The sequence below is a fragment of the Colossoma macropomum genome, unplaced genomic scaffold (assembly GCF_904425465.1).
Source record: "Colossoma macropomum unplaced genomic scaffold, Colossoma_macropomum, whole genome shotgun sequence".
Taxonomy (NCBI): Eukaryota; Metazoa; Chordata; class Actinopteri; order Characiformes; family Serrasalmidae; genus Colossoma; species Colossoma macropomum.
In genome coordinates, this window is record NW_023494789.1 from 26,234,974 (window position 1) to 26,254,450 (window position 19,477).

Sequence of the window (19,477 nt, forward strand, 5' to 3'; positions counted from 1 at the left end):
GTGGTCAGAGGGTAATGAGGTAGGATAAGGTAAGGTTCGTCAGCTTGGCCAGACTCTACTCCTTCACCGAGGCAGCTGTATTACTCACTAAGCCATGCATTAAACAGAGGCTTCGACTCCAGCTTTCACTTCTGCTTTCTCCTTTCCTCCAGGCTTAGAGTTTTAATGAAGTCCGTAATGTCTGCAGGGCATTTCTGACTTCACAGAGAGGAGGAAGTATTAGGGATAAAGATAGTTGGCAGGAGACAGAGATACAAAATTACAGATGAATAAAAATGAATTCAAATAAGAGAGGGTGGGAGAGAAAGAGGGGGAGAGAAAGAGAGAGAGAGAAAGAGAGAACGAGAGAGAGAGAGAGAGAGAGAGAGAGAGAGAGAGAGAAATATTGCCATCACCCAAGTATACAATTATCTTCACATTTTTGGGAAGTGGCTTAGGTCACTGAGAAACTATATTTCCTATTTTACACTATAATACCTTTCTGTCAAAATGGGCTCTTTAACAGAATAGGCAATACATAAAAATCACATTAACACTGGGAAGCACTAGGGCTAAAGGATTTTTTGTTTTCATCAAAATTGCAATTTGTAAAAGTGTAATTTTCAAATCACAAGAGCTGCTATTTTAATTATTGCCTATAATTGCAAAAATGACAGCACCTTAAGCCAGAAAAAGTTATCTTGTTTTTTCAGACAAAATTAACCTTATTTTCTAAAAAATAATCACACTTTAAATGGCAGTCACAATACTGCTCATAAAAATTGCAATTATATAGTTTCCCCAAATCATGCAGACCTAGGAAGCACTCATGTTTTTCTTCTGCAAGAGCCACAAGTGGGAACAAGTCACTCAGTTGCAAGTAACAAGTAAGTCTCAAGTCTTGACACTCAAGTCCCGAGTGAAGTCCCAAGTCAAGATAGTCAAGTCTCGATTCAAGCCCCGAGTCAGTACAGGCAAGTCTCAAATTGAGTCCTAAACAAGTCAGTATGCATTCTTCAGCTAACTTAAGGCCATAACACTGAATAATAGTAACAGTACCATAGCCTTTTAATGTCAGCATGCTAGTAGGGTATAGCTGTATACACACACACACACACACACACACACACACACACACACACACACACTTTCCGAAACCGCTTATCCTTCTGAATCCGAGGGGGGCTGCTGGAGCCTATCCCAGCAGTCATTGGGCGGAAGACAGGATACACCCTGGACAGGTCACCAGTCCATCGCAGGGCAGACGTATAGCTGTATATTAATTTTTATTCATTTCTTTTTTTACACTTCCAAAATCCATGGTGCACAGATAACCATGACAGACATACTGGTATACACAAAGAGTAGTGCAACTACACATAAAAAAAGAATTTTAAAAGTACTATTGAACTTAATTTAAAAAATATATATATTTTTGGGAACACTGGGCACATAAGATTAAAATAAAAACTAGCTCAGCACTAAAACTAGCACAGCAAACTAAAAACAACCACTAGTTTGTAGTAGTAGTAGTAGTCTTTCCGAATCATTTGTATCGAAGTCTTTCTTGATTTTCTTGAGTCGAGTCTCAAGTCATCAAATTCGTGACTTGAGTTGGATTCGAGTCCAAGTCGCAGGACTCGAGGCAACATCTCTGGCAAGAGCTGTTTTGATTCTTACATTCTGCAACTTCAGTTAGCAGTACCAGAATAGCAGAGGGGAAAATGAATGATAGCTCCCAGCTTTTCAGATTAACCTGAGATTTTGCCCTCAGAGACCATGCTCGGCACCTGGCTGTCAGCTATCATTACGGCCACCATTGATTCTTTTCAGCTGCATCAGTGTTGTTCAGCAGCTTGTGGAATGACCAGGTTTGGTGAAGTTCATGCTGATGAGCTTGTAATGAGGTCTATCCTTGACGCTGTAGATGATAGTGAGAACTCTCAGGGCCAGATGTACATACAAGCACAGGCACAGCGCAAAACATGCTGACTGAAATATGCATCTGAAGCTATTGTTTTATTTACTAATACTGCATTCGCAAGCATTCTAACTGCATGCTAGTGAAGCGTGGGGTTTCAAAAGGTGCAGTGAAATAATGGAGCTGAGACAAAACAGAAAATGAAGGAGACAAAGAGATAGTGATCATGTTAGTAAATGAGGTTCTTTCCCACCAAAACATTCTACAGGGGTTTTATTTTACATCAGCAAAACAAATACAGTTTGTAAAACAATAACATGGACTGCGTTTGTGTTTTACCAAGAACAAAATTCATAGTGCGTTTAAACTCTTCCCTCAGTTTCATACATAATATACAGGCAGAATGTCAGATTTATGCATGAAACTGCCGCAAAAGGCTCAGTGCATCAAGCCCTTTCTGTCGTGTAGTACAAAGGAAGCCACAAACCAAAGAAAGTTACTTCCCAAAAGATTGCAATACTGGTTTATATTCATGATAAGCCAGGACCACATAGTTAAGGTAAGGTATTTGTTTGTTTTTATTTTCTGTGGATGTAACTGTAGGGCAACAGCAAGTGTCTTAATGGAATGACAGGCTCTCACACTGCAGACTCCTTATACTGCATCATTACTTACATTTATGGAGCTTTACTGAACTAATAAATATCATATGACAGTTTCATATTGCAGATGTTTCATTTACACAGGATTAAAATGTTGATCATTTACTCAAATAAACGCTCTTTATTTTGTTCAGCAGTGTTTACTACTGATGTCTCTACAAAAATACTGAGATTTTCATGCTCACACAGAACTTAATGTAGTTATTACCCATGTCAGTAATAATTACCATTATAAGTCCCATTCACATGAGACGTCTGTAATTTTAATCTTGTGTAATTAGGAGCTTTAAATACATTAATGATATGCAAAACACAGTGATGGTAAAAGAGAGTGGAAAACAGAACTGCGGGACAATGTTTATTAAATTTCATTCAGACACAAAAACACGTTCTAACTACCTACCTTAAAAACGCTTACTCCCTAACATTCACAGCTACTGCAAATTACAGTGCAATTTAAAAAAGGCCTCAGAGAAAAACTAGCACTATGGTTCAACCTTACAAAAGACCCAATATAACACTGTCTTTTAAGTGAATCAACAAAGCATGCATGCTGTTCTGCAGGTATGAAGTGCTGTGTGTTCTTGTGCTTTTGAGGGGAAAGAAGAAAAAGTGCAATCTTCAATGTCCTTTTTCATGCACTGCATTGCTGGAGGAGACACTGATGTATTCTTTCACTCTGCTTCAGGTCACTTGTCTAAACAGCTGGCTATGCTCCATAAACCCTGACTATTTAGCCCAGATCAGTTCATACATGTCCTTGGGAGTGGTAACCTGGACCATTCATCTTTCTGCAAAGACATTCGCATGGCACTGAGGATCTGTGACAAGGTGTGGGGGATAAAGTGAGAAAGAGACTAACAACAGTAGGGCTGTCACAGTGATGCTATTACACCTGTCCAGGGTGTTTCTTGCCTTCCGCCCAGTGACAGATGGGATAGGCTTCAACACCACCCCCATGACCCAGAAGGAAAAGTGGCTTAGATAATGTGTGTGTGTGTGTGTGTGTGTGTGTGTGTGTGTGTGTGTGTGTGTGCGTGTGATGTTATTATGTAATCAAATAAGTAATACAGCATAGTACAGGGATGACTGATGTATCCACAAGAGGTAATGAAAGAATGTTTGGTCACCCATGCAGACGAAAACAATGCTTTAAAAAAATAAAAGAAAGAAAGAAAAACAGAAAAACAAATTTCTTATATAGCCTTACTTTTTAAGTGATAGCACTGGTTAAAATGAACAACACTGAAGAATACAACTGAAGACATGGTTTATTATTCAAAAATAGCCAAGCGAAATCAGTAGGTTTTTGTGACTGATACGTAATGGTTACTGCCTTTACTCTTCAATAGTTAATGAGCTAAACTAGAGCTTGTACAATGCTGTACGCTGGTAAGAACTCCTTGTCTCCTACACAAGATATTTTCCCCTCAGTGGATGATAAAAATTCGCCAAAGAAATATGTTTCATTGTTTCTGGACCTAGCTAACATCAGCTAATAGTTAGCCTAGTTAGCAATAAATCTACATTCTCTCATCAACTACACTCTTAACACTACATCCTTGGCAATGCGCTCACATCAAGGTACTCATTTTTTTTAGCAAAGTATACTATGCATACTTACACATATAGTATAATATGCATAATTATTGGCCTGTATATTTTCTGTATTTCTGTAATGAAATGCAACGAATACCCGATTTTAGTTTTCGAATACTGACATCTACAATGTTTAACCATGTACCCGTGCACAGGGCTAGTATAGTAGCCAAAGTATAGGAAAGTATGGGAAAGTCTGTCTGCTCAACACCCATCTTGGCAATGCCACTGGGCAGTTCTTTCTAGTTATACAAGACCAAGCTTCTATCTCTCTAAATGGGGAGAGACTTATAAACTTAAAACTCAAAGCCAAATTACCATTTCAAAAACATACTTGAAGTAACTGGTAAAATCTGACTAGTATCTCACATATAATTTTTAATGTTTGGCTCAATAATGCACAAAAAAACGTTACGGAAAGTTTTTCCAGGTTGGTCTGGCTACTGTGCTTGTGCACAACTAAGCCCAAGTAGAGGGGAACTGCCGATTCGCTCTTTTCATTAAGTGATGTGACTTACTCATGTTGAGTGTTATGAGCTTTCCCATTCATTTTTCAACCAGTGACCAGTCTCCTCCTTTATAAAGTCTCTGTAGTAACTCAGTAATCTACTGATTATCTTGAATAATCGAGCAATCTGAGTTTTATAAATAATAACAATGATCCTAACTGGACTATAATAAACCATGCACATCTTTTAAACATTTAAAAGTAATACTAATATAAATGGATGCAGAAGAAAGCCTTTAAAAAGTCCTCATTAAAAAATTATATTAAAAAATATTGTGTATTGTTATAAAAAATGAATGTGTTCAATGGCCTCCATTTCTTACCGTACACAAAACCATAAGGAGAATATAAAATATGCATTATTGTTATACAAACCGCAAACTAATCCTTGCCAATTAATGAAGAAGGTAAATTCTAATCGATGAGCTTCTTAATTGAGTTTAATTGAGTAATCATTAACACTATGAGTGCAGTGTCTCTCCCTAACTCTCCCCCTTCCTCCCCCTCTTTTTTCCTCTCTCTTTCGCTCTCTCTCTCTCTCTCTCTCTCTACGACCTCCAGCAAACAGAGCAGAGCAGGACTGAACCAGAAGGGCACAGGAACCCTTTCAAGCTACATGCCCTGTTCCATGCCAAATGGAAAACAATAGGGCAGCAGAGAGGAAGTAATGTGCAGTACATTATGAAGGTGGGGCAGCTTTTAGGTGATCCAAAATTGCAGTGACATTACAACAGTATAACAACTTTTTCCACTTCCCAGGAACCCTTACACAAAGGAGGTGGGCACTCAGGATTCCATGAGCTGGGTTAGCATTTTAAAAGTACATCTGCAGAGCTAATTCACACACAAAGCATCAGAAACATGAAAGAGTAAACAGGACACAGTATCTCAGGTAATATCAACAGTGATGTTGTATCTGCACATTTCTCGGGCACACAGAGGCTCTTTCAGACATATCTGCAATATCATCAGCTGTTGAGTTTGCGGCTTTGCTGCAAAGAAATCTGTCTTTTCTTTAATGTGTCCCAAATCAATTTGTCTCCACCGTAACACCCTTCTCTCCTGTAACCCAAATATCAATCTGTATAAATGGACAGCATACACTTCCTCTAGAAACCTTGTTAAAAAGTTTCCATTTGTCTGCTCGTTCCTCATCTCAGTTCTGCCTGCGAAACAAATATGAGCTTCTTTGACTGACCTTTTTTCCCCAAGAGTACAGCACTTTAAAAAAGTAAATAGAAAATATACTACAAGTATACTACAGCTCACCTAGGCACAGAAAAACTTAAAACGATGGCCTTAAACCACTGATTGAAGTTGTTATAGCAGAGTTTGAGTTTAAAAAAAAACCCTTTAAGGTCCCTTTATTCATTACCCATCCCTATTGATGTGTCTGAATCTTTCCACTCTTTATTCAATGTATAGCAGCACAGCCCTGTGATTAACCTCCATAAAACCAAAGCAGAGACCAAAAAGATTCACTGGTCGTGGATAAAACAGACTAAAGCTAAAAGCCTTTGATATTAAGTAGCTTAACACTCAAGAGATTAAAAGCCCCATGAAAAGTCAGACACTTCTCCAGCCTTCCTTGAATTCACATTAAAGTTAAATGTCATTGTGGCACATTAGCATGGAGGTGGCTCTGTATAGGCCGTATCATGCTTTGAATAATTACACATTCCTTTGAAATGCCGTTCACATCTCTGTCTGTGAGAAATGTGAAAACAAAAGAACTTTTTCATCATTTTGAAAAAGATCCCTATAGCAGCAAAATGTCAGATATCTAGTCAGAGCTGAGGCTATTCACCTGAACAAGAATGCCAAAGTTTTGTGTGGGGAGCTGCACATCTTTTTCGACCTCCTATATTTAGCCATCTCGAGCCACTGGACAAAGATGATTCAGTGTCTGTTCCAATTGTTGCCTTGGTGCAAAAAAGATCAAGGACACCTGTGTCTGACAGCATACAATGGAGGCGGCATTCGGTTCCACTGTCTTTCTCTTTCTTTTCTCTCTCTTTCTGAATGTTAATACAATCAAAACTTAAACACAGGTCAGGCCAAAGCACATATCTGCAATAAACAGGCCCATATGCAGCGCAGCATGACCTTCCTTTTTCTTTTCCTTTTATTTTTTCCACTTAAACATTTAATTGTCTCTCAATCATTACTGTGCTTATTCACCAAAAGCACTCGGGGCACTTGGAAAATGATTAATTTGAGAGCTTATTCACTCAGAACTAATATTAGACAAACACGTGTCAGTGTTTTTCACTGAGCCAAATCGAGAGATAATAGCAAAAGTCAATAACTTGTGTAGTCATCTCGTGAGAACCTACCATGACTGCTTAAAACAACTTAAGGGTTGGTATAGTTCCAAAAGCTTTGACGACGACAACTACACATGAGCTCAAGTACTGTCTTGAGCATTCAAGCACAGTCAAGAACACTTCAAGAGCAAGTCAAGAACATGTGCACATAAGGTTGCTTCCAAAAAGCTGTATGTTCTTCTTGCTCTTTTCTCATTCTGTCAGCTAAAATGACACTAATGTAGTTTAATTTGAACAGCTGAATGAAAAAAACTGGCTTTAATACAGAATGCCAATAACATAGTCATTTAATCCTTATGCATGTCCACGCTCTTTTCCATCCTTCAACAGCATGGTCTAAGATTTGTCTGGCTCTTTGTGTGTCCACTTCTGTGTTCTGTAATGGTTAGCTTTGATAATGGCTAACCCTATGTGCTGGGGCTAAATCAAGGTTACATGAACACAAAAGCTGAATTCAAACCTTCATACATAATGCACATGATGTGCCATTATTTTTGAATGAGGTTCTTCATGTTGTCCAGCACCACACCACAAAACACATGCTTCTTTTTTTAACCTGTAGACTCCAGAAAGAGTACATGCATCAGTGAGCAAGTATTGCAAGGGACTGGACATCACATTGTCTTCCCTTAATTCTGTAAGTACCATCTGCCATGAATAGTCTACGCTTCTTTAAAGGAATAGTTCGACAAAAAATTGAATTAACACAATTCTCTCATTACCCCAACTTTAATCACTCAGCCAATACATGCTTAGTTTCCGAAATGTGCTTATTTAATTTTGCATGGAGCTACAAGGCTTATGTAGCTAACAAATTAAACCTCACCTATTAACACCGTGCAAACATCAAACTGCGTCAAACTGTTAAGTAATTCCAGACCTTTCTAGCCAGCTCAAGTCTGCACTTGTGTCTGTTTTTATACATAACACTATGTCATACAGTGTAAGATACCACATAAGTCTATTTGGGATTACTTACCAACTCCACATGGCTTGAGGTAAGTGTACGATGATTCAGCATGGTGAATCAGTTCGCATGATGCTAATTGTTGGCTTATAAGCAGGGTTAACTGGGCTAGAGCTTTGGTTTGTGTGAACAGCAAGTAGAGCTAAGCTCTTGTACTGTAATTTGATGAAAATGTCAAATGTCAAACAATCAAAAATAGAATATTACAAAGATGTTTTCACGAGACATGACCTGCATCATAATAAAAGCCGGAAGAGACACAGTAAACCAGCAGTGCCGCATTTAAACTCGTCTGTCAAAAACAAAAGCAAACCTTTTTAATAAGGGTTCTATACAGCACCAAAAGGGTTCTTCTACTGATACAAGCTTGATATCATAACTGTAGCATAACCCTTTTTGGTGCTATATAGAACCCTTTTCATTCTATATAGAACCATATACATATAGCACTTTCTCCATCAATCTGAAGAACCTTTTTATGATGCAAAGAACTCTTTAATCATGTAAAGGGTTCTTTGAGTGTTTATGGTTCTATATAGAATTATTTTCTTTACTAAAGAACCCTCAAAGAACCATCTTTTTTAAGTGTGTATGTTACTTAGCATTCTGTTATGCCAGCTTACTAAAAGGCGGTCATTTGCACCTAGACAGCTAGTTAATAGTGTCTGTAGATTAATACTGTTAATCAGCTTAATTAATTCAGAGATGAACTGCTCAGTTATGTTGGATAGGAAGGCTGTTTGTTTCTGCCGTCTGAGAAGCAAGTTTCCAAATCTGACTGAATGGCATTGAATACTTCGCAGTAAAGTGTTGCTGAAGTGAACCATTTTACAAGTTTCTGGGATAAACTGTACTGTCTCTGCCACCAGCCTACAAGCAGAGCATTTAAAAGGATAGATTCTGTGGCACAGTTCACGTTGCTAACTTAAAGGCCTTAGTGTGATTTTATCCTTTGTTAGAAATTAGTAAGAAGATATTCTAAAACAGTTTTGATGCCAAAACCGACAGCTAAAAAGAGTTACCTGACTTAAATAGGCTATTAGTCAGAATCAGGCTAATCACATTTTCATGATGTCTGTGGTGAAAACTATATAAAGTATAATACCACTTAAACTGAACAATATTGTTCACACATTGTTGACATCCACAGAAAATAGAGCTTTTCCCATCTTTAAAATCCAAACTGAACCCCTGGTTATAAGTTTATATTACTTGCTAGATATACTAGCCATGCTGTTTCAGTGCAAAACTAAAAAAGCATACTTCAGACACCAAACATGTCTTGGTCGGCTGATAACATTAGGACTAAAGGAAATTTAATAGAGCATTAAAACAGGCCAACTGTATGACTGCTGTTCTTATATAGATTTTGAATATACAGCTCTTCAATGGTTCGGATGAAGTCAATGCCTGTTCTCTCTCGTAATATTGGAGAAAAGGTTGCCCCATGATTAAAGGGGCCAGTGTTCACTTTGCAGTAACAGTCTGGAAAACGCTAGGGCTGCTCAGCGGACTCCTCCATATTTGATACGACCTTGCCAGTGTACTGGCCTAAGGCAACTTGACTGGGGTGTGTGAAGCTGCCAGCCGTGGGGTAAAGTTCAGCATGCGTGGTGGCGAGAATGGATCCATCCTCATGAGTAATTCAACAGCATTTGTATTAATATCTCTGCTATCACTGCAGCCTCTCTCAGAGTGGGGACAAATCCAGTCACATTTACAGACTCCAGAAGTCTCTATATTCAATTATTCACTAAAGCAAATGGGGAAAAATATCTATTCACTATTTTTTCCTGTTCTTTTCAGAGAGCATCTGGCAGTTTCGTGTAAACAATACGATGAGGTGAATTTGCTGTTACAAACAACCAAAGGCAAAGAAGCAAACGTGGAACTTGTCTTAAAGCTATTTGTTTTGCTATTTTGCTTATCAAACAAAGGAGCATGCACACAGAACGACACCGCAGGCTGCAACTCTAAAAGCCTGTGTTACACTAGAAATGACAAGTTTTACTCACTAAAACAATAAAAGCAAGTTAATTCGCTCACTCATGAACAATGGATCATAATGTGGATGAGACAGCTCATCTGGCCGCAGTGGATCATCACATTATACCACTCATAGGCTCATCCTATACATTAGCTCTTAAATATCTTGAATGTCAAACCATTCTGCTCACATCACACTGAGTAAACGGCATACGATTTTTCAAACCGTCCTCATTATCTTTCGTGCAGTAGAACAAAACCACATGAAAATAAGGTAAGCATGTGCCAAAATCACTAAATCATGCAACACTTACCAGACCACATACAAATGCACAGTGAAAGCAGAGCATGCCCACCCAGCTGTGGATTTATGGATTTCACACTGGAGGAGATCCCAATGGAATCTAGCGCAGTAGGTCTAACTAAAGCATCTCCATTTAAACTGACTTGTGAATCAGGTCACAACAGCACATATCAAGCCTAGCTTAGGTAAGAAGACATGATATTTGGCTACTGCAGTGAGCTTAAAGCTTTGAAGAAAATAAAAACAAGAAACAAACAGAGTTGGAAAAATACAGAGAAGTACTACTTAAGCAAAAGTACTGTCAAAACCGTACATAAATAAAATGGAAGTATGGAACCAAAAACATCCTTGTGTGAAAGCAGAAAAAGGAGTGACCATATTGCTCACATGACACTGAATAAATGGAGTACGATTTTTTAAACATACTCTGATACATAAAAAGTGAACGTTTGAAGTAATATAAGTACTAGTACTAGTCCTGGCATAAATTATTATTTTACAATGATATAAATTTGGTTGAAAGAGAAAAACAGAAAACATCTCCCAGCCTTTGAGATTTATAACAAGTACACTGAAGGCCTAAATAAAATCGTAAGGAGTAAAATGTTTTTTTTTTGTCTTAGAAATTGAACTGAGTTACAGTTTCAATAATACTCTAGTAAAATATAAATCTTTCCAAAAAGTACTTCAGTACAGTAACACTACTCAAGTATTTTCCACCCCTGCTGGAAGTTATCAACACAACATTGTCTGAATTTTCAAGTAGCTGCCTTTATAGTGGATGGATTTAAAGTGGATTTTTAAAAATATTTTAATATTAATATATTCTATTACCGTATATTCTATTACCGTATAAAGGAAGCATAATGCTGCCTTTATTGTTGGATGCATTGTGATTGTGTCTAATTGAGCACCCACACATTCAGAACAGAATTTAAATAACCAATGGCTTATTACTGATTTATTTCATCAGAGTAACTACAGGGAGATTCACTCGAAAGAGGTCCCGAATATTCTGTTGTAACTCCCGTTAGGATGAAGCAATCTGAACCAAAAAATCTGCTACATACCTTGACGTATCTGTAATCGATTGCAATACATGCGATGCTGGAAGTGATCTCAGTTTTCTGCCAGACACATGAAGGGGTACGGGGGTATGCACCCGGAAGTTGCAAACGGAGGTTAAAGGTCGCGACTACTGTCCGGCGTCTACCTTATCGCTCTGACGCAGGGGCATCCCAGCTTGTTTGAAGCTCCATATACTGAGGAGCTCATTGCACGCTGTTTAGTTTAGATTGCTTTGTCCTAGCGAGAGTTATTACAGAATATTTCGGGCCTCTTTCGAGTGAATCTCCCTGTATAAAAGGTGACTGAAGTGTGATGTATATCTTAGGTTTGCTCAGGTGACGTTAACAAAAAACATCTACAAAATTTCATTTTTTAAGATCATTTCTTTTACAAATCAAACAAGACAACAGTGTTGAGAAATCATGTTAATGAAGGAGAAGAGTAGATTAGAATGCAGACATAACTGCCTCCTTGGCTTAGAATTAAAGGGTAAATTATGGACCTTAAAAAATGTGTGATGCAGAACAGCATTAATCTTTCTTGGAACTGCTCTACATTTCAAGCAATTTTCCTCATGAAATTGGACGAGTCTTCCACAAACTCATCACAGCTGACAGTTGGGAACCAGTGGGTGGAACAGAGTTGAAAGCTTCTTTTGGCTTTCTCCAAACACAGAACATTCATTTCATCTTGTCTTCCAGATTTTGAGCTTATTATACCAAATTTTTCTTGACTAGTTATAGACATGAGCCATATGCAGATGGAATCACTATCATACATATCAGCTCTTTGAAGCCAATAGTGTGATTTTTGCTTAAAGATATTTTAACTATTTTCCTAACCATCATTGGTATCACTGAATAAATAATGAATAAAATGTTTCACAGTGGTATGAAATCAGCAGTGATATCAAATCCCTCAGATGTCAAATCACTAGATCAGAACACGATCCAGCATCATGAGTATGCACAGCCACACTTTCAATGAGCATATCGGCACGTTAGTAAGTGTTAAGGACCCACAGTATATGAGTTAATTTGAGTCTAGTCATGAGTTATATTAATACGCTATCTTAACACTTAGGATGCTGCCTAAAGTGACATGACTAGTACATAATGTTCACGAGATTTCCTGTGTTTTGCTGTGCAAAAGGCAGAGACCACCGTTTACTTTTTGAATTTCCAGTCAAAATGTAATTTCCCCTCACATTCAAAAGGGATGTTACTGTTTTCTTTGTCCGTTCTTTGCCTTTATATACTTTCAATTCTTTTTAGGAGATTTGTTTTCAGTTTTTCAAAGAAATGTGCAGGGACACAACTAAACTGCATTCTGTGCTTCTCATGATTACAAACACAAACAGCTTCTTGGTTTGATTTGCAAATTTTGTTCTTTTTTGTCTATTTCCTTTTCTTCAGTAACAACTTTTTGACAGACACACATACTTTCAGACTCCTAGTGTTGAGTTGTCTTCTCACAGTGAAAAAATGGAAAGAAACACTTGTGGATTTTTTCAGATCTGAAGCAAGAGTGGAGCTTGATTTTCTCCTTGCCTCTCTCTCAAAGATGAAAGCTTTAAGTACTGTTTGTCTGGTTTTGTACTAGTTTTAGTGGTCTACCAGGTCTCACACGTTTGTTAACAGGCCCTTTTTTCTATAGTGTTCAATAATTTTTTGCGCTCTTCTTCTTCCTTATGTATGTAGATTATATCTAAACTCCATATAAATATCTCCTGAAACATGAACAGCTTGTACTTAATAGCAGTGTTACCTGGAAATTAAATAAATGAAGGGTCGTCTCTGCCTTTTACACAGTACTGTGCTTAAAATCTTATACTACACTCAGGATATCACATGCTCTAATGTAATACAAACTGCAGAATAATTGCAGTCCATCTCCTCAAGTTGTTTTTTAAACAATGCTTTTGACGATAATCTGTTCTCTTGTTTTAGATAAAGCTGTTCAAGTGGGCAAAGTTTATGGACCAGTCTGTTATATCAGAGAACACTGTATGCTGGCTTAACTTAATTGCAGCACACAGACTAATAGACACTATATGTCCATGTGCACAGAAAAGAGTGTTCATAACTGTCAACAAGCAACCCAGAAGGTGAGACTCTCCAAGTTCTTGACTAGCAAAGTGATTCAGGTCCACTCCTACACAGGTTTTATCTTGTCACTTTTTGAAAACAATCATTATTCATGCAGCAACAAATGACACCCAGAGGTGTAATCTGGACCACAAGCATGCAAAATCACAGCAAAAACTAAAGTACTGTGGGCATCTCATTGAACCCACTCACTGTGAGTTTTGAGAATATTTAAATTGAATGTAACGATGACATGGAAGAACATCTTAAATAAGCAAGTGCCGGTCTCTATCTATTTGCAATTAATCAGGACTGGTTAATAGGACACACTGGCCTGGGAAAAATGGACTGAGTAATTGGAACACACTGTGGTTACTGTCCTACTCAAACGAACAGACATGTTCTGGCATGAGGACGTTCAAGGAATGTAGGACATCAGCAGTTTCAATAGGAGTCAAAAGCTATTCCAGAAATGGAACGTGTTTTTACTGGGAGTCGGCCTCATCCCCATCTTATCACCCGCAGAATCGTCACCATGCCCCAACACAAAAAAAGCATAGCAAAGCACTTAATATCTAGTACTTTCACAGACAATACACACAAGAAGAAAATCACTGCTATCTAGGTGCACAAATACTTCAACATGGGCACAGATGCATTTATGGGGATACGGCAAAGCACATCTACCCAAGATCCTACAGCCAATAGGTTATATATACTCATGTGGAAACCGTCTGCTTGTCAAGCTCCTTCAAGGTCTCTTGTTATTCCTTATTATGCTCGAGGTGAATCTTTCAGCCCACTGGGGTCATTGCCTTATTACAGAAAATACTGAGGGCAAAACTGTCAGTCAAAGGTTAAGCTAAAGTGTGTTGCAGCATCTTGTGTTTAGTGTGCAAGCCTTCTGAGAGCTTGTTTCTTTGCAAATTACAGCCTGCTATTAAGTACAACACTGCTTAACCAATTCAACTGCAGGCTTATTTTTCTGTTATTAAACTTCATACTTATAATTCAGAAACTACTATGAAACTAATAAGGTCTCAAAATACATACTGATATTGCAGTAGTCTGCAATATGAAATTCATGAGCCTCAAACCAATCTCTAAATGTTTAATTTTGCTCTGTGAGCTTCCTGACATATCTGAGATGATCCAGGTACGTTTCTGTGGGTGTTTCAGTGAATTGAGGCATTCACCTGACAACAACCATAAATGATTTTGGCCAAAAATAAAGCAGTCCATCCTTCAAACGTCAGATTAAGAACTCAAAGGTGTGTTGGTAATGTATTTCAAACTACAGTTACATGCAAAAGTTTGAAAACCCTCATATGATGTTTTATTGGTTTTCTAAGTTGAAAAACCTAAAATATGGCATTTAAATAAAACTTAAATATGGCATTTGTCTACAAAGTTTAGTGCACAATTTCTATTTATTCAATATATTGGAAAAAAAACAAAATTTAACATGTGCCATAATGTTTGCACAGGCCACATTTTATGTTTTATTTTCACCCCCAATATGTTACATTTAACAAATAAACAGCAAATTGTTAATTAATGTGCAAAGGTGTGTTCCCTGTGGAGGATGCATACTTACTTTCACTTAGAAAATCAACGAAACGTAATTTAACCAAGGGCGCCCAAACTTTTTCATGTGACTGTATATGGTAATCGTAATATGTGGCAACATATTTGCAATATGGAATTCTGCCAATACAATACGAGCAGCCCTAGAAGCTAATCCAGCTATCCAGTTAGGATAGTTGGGAACTGAAGTAACCACACGAAGCTCAGGGAGAGTTTAAACCCTATGGAACACAGCGTCTCGCCAGCAATCCATTCTGAGAATCTGGCGATGACCCTTTAACTCGTTTAATTCTGCTGTCAGAGGAGTTATGGCATGTGCATGTCCATGTTGCACACAGTGAAACAGACAGGGATGTAGGGATTTTCTGTGTTCTACCATTTTTGTATCACTTTGTAAAATATGCCTGAGGCTTCCTTTGTGCTGTGATTCCTTCCTAGCAAAGGCGTGAGCTCATTTAGAGTGCAATTCAGATCGTTAAGCACTTATTATTGAATTGTGTAATGACAATTCAACGTGTAATGAGTAACGACAAAATACGTCAGATATGTGGCATTTATTCTCATTCAAGTGTTTTCTTGTTCAGATTTTTGTGTCAGCCTTAAAGGGTTAATAAGCAAACAACTGATTGAAATTTTAGCCAAGACACAACGAATGCTGCACATGCTTATCGCTTACCTTCTTGTCCTTAGTGACGTCATCATCTTTTTTAGCAGCGTCCAGGTCAGTCACCCCACGGCTGAATTCATCAACTGTGCTGTCAGGCAGAGGCAGCTCTTCTGCATCAATGTCCGTCTCCTCTGCGACCGCCTTTTCAGCTCCAGTCAGCTCACGATCTGCAGACAGAAACAATTTGCATTCATTCCCAATGTGAATTAATTATTTTCTGTTTAACCAATTAAATCTGCATGTGCGGTGATGCTGGAACGATGTTCAAGGAGGTACATGATGAAAAATGAAGCTTCTTCAAGCCCACTAACATAAGGCCTGAGGCAACAGCCAGAGGGAGTACTAAGGCCCAGTGAGATGATTTGGGCACTTTTAACTAGTAGTTCACTGTTATTGTCAAAGAGGGTTCTGACAATTAGTCCCTGAAGTGGTTTGGCTGACATTGTGCCAGAGCTGGTGCTAACGGGAGTGAGTCACATCCATTTGAGTGTGGTTGGAGCACTGGTTTCGGGGCTAGGGGACCCTCATGTGGCTGAGCGTTGGCGCGTGGGTGAGATGGCGCTCATCTGCATTTCAAAAGGAAGAATCTCCAGAGGCAGCTAGGAGCACGGAGGAGGATAATCAGCCTGAACTCACGGCTCGGGGAGCAGGAAAAAAGAGACGCCCCTCAGCCACTGATCGTCACATGTTGTACAATGGCCTCTATCAAAGGCCCGATGCACGTAGGCAGATTCTAAGTGCACCAAAATATGTGGAGTACCACGTATTTTGTTAAATCTAAGTGTGCAGGGAGTGTGAGCAAAATCGGACTCATTTTGAATCTCATGGTATTACTTTAAAGAGCATATGTAGATATTTTTATTTTGGTGGAGCAGAATCAGTTTCACGATTAGTCTTTTTATTTACTATGCATGTGTTTCAGTGTCACATCGATATAAAGGTTCGACACTGATCGACATTGAAGTCCCGCAGATTTATTGGCCGCCACAAACTCTGGCTGAGAAAGCACCAATATTTAACAGCTTGGTATGTATTGTAACAGACATCTGTGATTTGAGGAAAACATTACAGTAGTGTGGGGGTACAGGAGTCTTTTTAAGATGAGTTCTGTCATTATCATTATACCAGTATGCGACAAACAAACACAGATCATGCAATGTACATACAGTCCATCACCTTCCATGTAGTGACTTGCAGTTTGAGGTAAGTTAATCCAGTTTGTTGATGCAGGAGCAGACATTACAATGTAATGAGTTAATGGGTTAAAAGGAAGAAAGGAGAGTGGAAATAAAAGCTGGTGTCCTGGGGTTGGCCATAAGCCATTAGGCTTGCATGATGGCTAGCCGGCTTTCGTGTGCACCACTTAGTGTGCCCCTGACTTGACCAGCTGTAGACTGTACTGCAGTCTCGGGCTTTGTCCTTGCTACAAGCCGAGAAGCTCTGCAGCTTCTCAGTTAATACCGATAGCTTGAATCGCTCATAATAGTTATTAAATTCCAGCAGAGTCTCTCTGAAAGCTTGAGCGCAAGAGACGCAAATATGACACAAATGACATGAGAATTTCAGATGTAAAACAAAATGTAGCACTGTTTTTTTCTGAGCTCAGAGAAGCTGTTATGTGCTTACATGCACTCACCTTTATCTCGTTAAGGTTAGAAAGTGACACTGACATCTGTCTACATATTGTTCTTATCTGTTTTTACTATTTCACCCAGTAATATACATGTTTTTTCCCCAGAATCCTGGAATAATATGACATTGTTAATTTACAAAAACAGATTACCTTAAACATCCAAAATGGTTTTATTTGATAAAAATCATCACAAATACACTATACCGTGATATACACTGAACTATAAGAATGTTAATTATACAAATATATATTATATTATTTAAGTTTTAGGCTATACCGCCCACTATTAGAGAAACCTTTTACTTAATAAAGACTTCTATTACATCTTCACAGGTAAATTAGATGGTAATTTGAACACAAAACATGAAAAATGAATCCAAAACTAACATTTAGCACGATGACAACCCAATAAAACTTTTCTATGAAGAGAATTGATAAAAACCAACAAAACCAATAAGAATTCAGGGAAGACTGTGAGTTTCTGCTGTTTACCTGAGTTTAAGCAGTGTGTCGATTGTGCACTGGCAATCACATTTGATACTCAAGAGTTGACAAACAACAATCATATCAGCATGTGCGGCACCAGGGGTGGGCTTATAGGTCTTAAGCCCTGAATGCAAGCAAAGCCCTGAATCTTTTTTTACCTTCGGTTCATCAGCATGTTTTAATGCATGTCCTTTTTTACTCAATAAAATCCTTTAGAGCTCCTTCTCACTCACTGCCCTTCCCCACGTCTCTGCCCCCAGCCCCCAGAGCGTGCACGTTCGTAGTTGTACTAATGTGCACTGACATCAAGGACATAACAAGGCATTTGAAAAAGCAAGATCTCCAGAGTCAGCCACGGAGCAAAATACTGTTTCAGGTATGCGCAGTTCTAGAATGAAAGCTGCTCTTGTAGTATTTGTGGAGCTATACCTGCGTAATGTTAATTACTTAATGTTTGCCCAGTATCAGCTTGTTAGCCAATCAGCAGGCTAACAGCACTGACAAAAGATCATACAGCCACCCGCTGTTTGCTAGCTAAAGTATAAATCAGTCTGACCTATCATCTACATCTGTTTGAAGTTCAGGGTCTGTTGTCCAAGGCAAAGACTAACTGAATCATTTTGCTGAATTATGAATTGTAGTACAGGAATATTTTATGGAGGTGAAAGTATTAATGATTATCACAGAAGAATTACACAGCACATCACTACAGACACAATACAGTTACAAAAAAAAGCACATACAAAAAAGAACTATAGTAAAATAACAAGAATCTGCAAGATTTATGTTCATGTCCATGCAACATATTAAGGAAGCCAAGAGGAAGGGTGAGTTCTGTGAACATGCAAAACTACATCTTTTACAACTTTTTTTTTTTTTTAGAATTAGGGATAACTGGTTTGGCAAGGGGCACCAGGGGTGGGCTAACGAGGCTAACTAGAACTGAGTCTGAAACGAGTCTGATGATTTTTTGACCATATTAAATTATACTGGCTGATACTATTAGTTATCTGATTTGTTAATCTCTGTAAAATCAATATCAGTCATGATTTTAATACTGCATCCTAATGTGTAGAGGCTACCTTGCACTCCTGAGTCTGTGCAGGTCTTCTGGCTGTCTCCATCTTCCTGGCCATCTGCATTCTGCTGGGCGTGCTGCAGACTGAGCTTGTGGCAAACCTCGAAGGCCTGACCCACGGTCCGCACAATCCGCATGGCCTGGCTCTGCACACAGGAACAAGACAGGTCTGCATTTATCTAGTCTAGCACACTAATGATGAAAATTTTAAATGAACAGGTAGCTTAAATGTTAAAATACCGCAAAAATCTATAAGAACAGTGAGAAAAGTGAGCGCTGGACAAACTAGGTTGGTTCATTAACCTATGCTGCCAGTGGAAAAGACAGAGAGCACTGATGCCAGTGCTATCAAATTGAGAGATTCATTTTAGATGGCAGATGGTAGTAGATATTTGGGCCTAAGTTGTAGATGACATCTATGAGGAACAATATGCCTGGGCAAATGCAGAATGGCTGTGCCAGTGTGTCCCCGCTTCAAATACTTTTGAAGTGGGTTAGTCTTGCAGGGCCAGATGTGGTCTTGTAGTAAGAATGTATGGGAACAACCATTAGAAATTATGGGCTAAATTTGGGTGGATATGTAGTGAAATTTTGAAACTGATCCGACACTTTGTGAAG

The 19,477-nt window shown here is 38.5% G+C and overlaps 1 protein-coding gene across 1 annotated transcript in view; it reads right to left on the reverse strand.

Annotated features, from left to right (window-relative positions):
• The window catches only part of nos1apa (nitric oxide synthase 1 (neuronal) adaptor protein a), a 130,572-nt gene that overhangs the window by 20,783 nt on the left and 90,312 nt on the right, over positions 1 to 19,477 (reverse strand). The window contains exons 6-7 of the mRNA XM_036570681.1: positions 18,864 to 19,005; positions 15,672 to 15,829 (exon numbers count right to left, since the gene is read on the reverse strand). Coding sequence (XP_036426574.1) covers positions 15,672 to 15,829; positions 18,864 to 19,005 — 300 coding nt within the window. The remainder of the gene's footprint in view (positions 1 to 15,671; positions 15,830 to 18,863; positions 19,006 to 19,477) is intronic.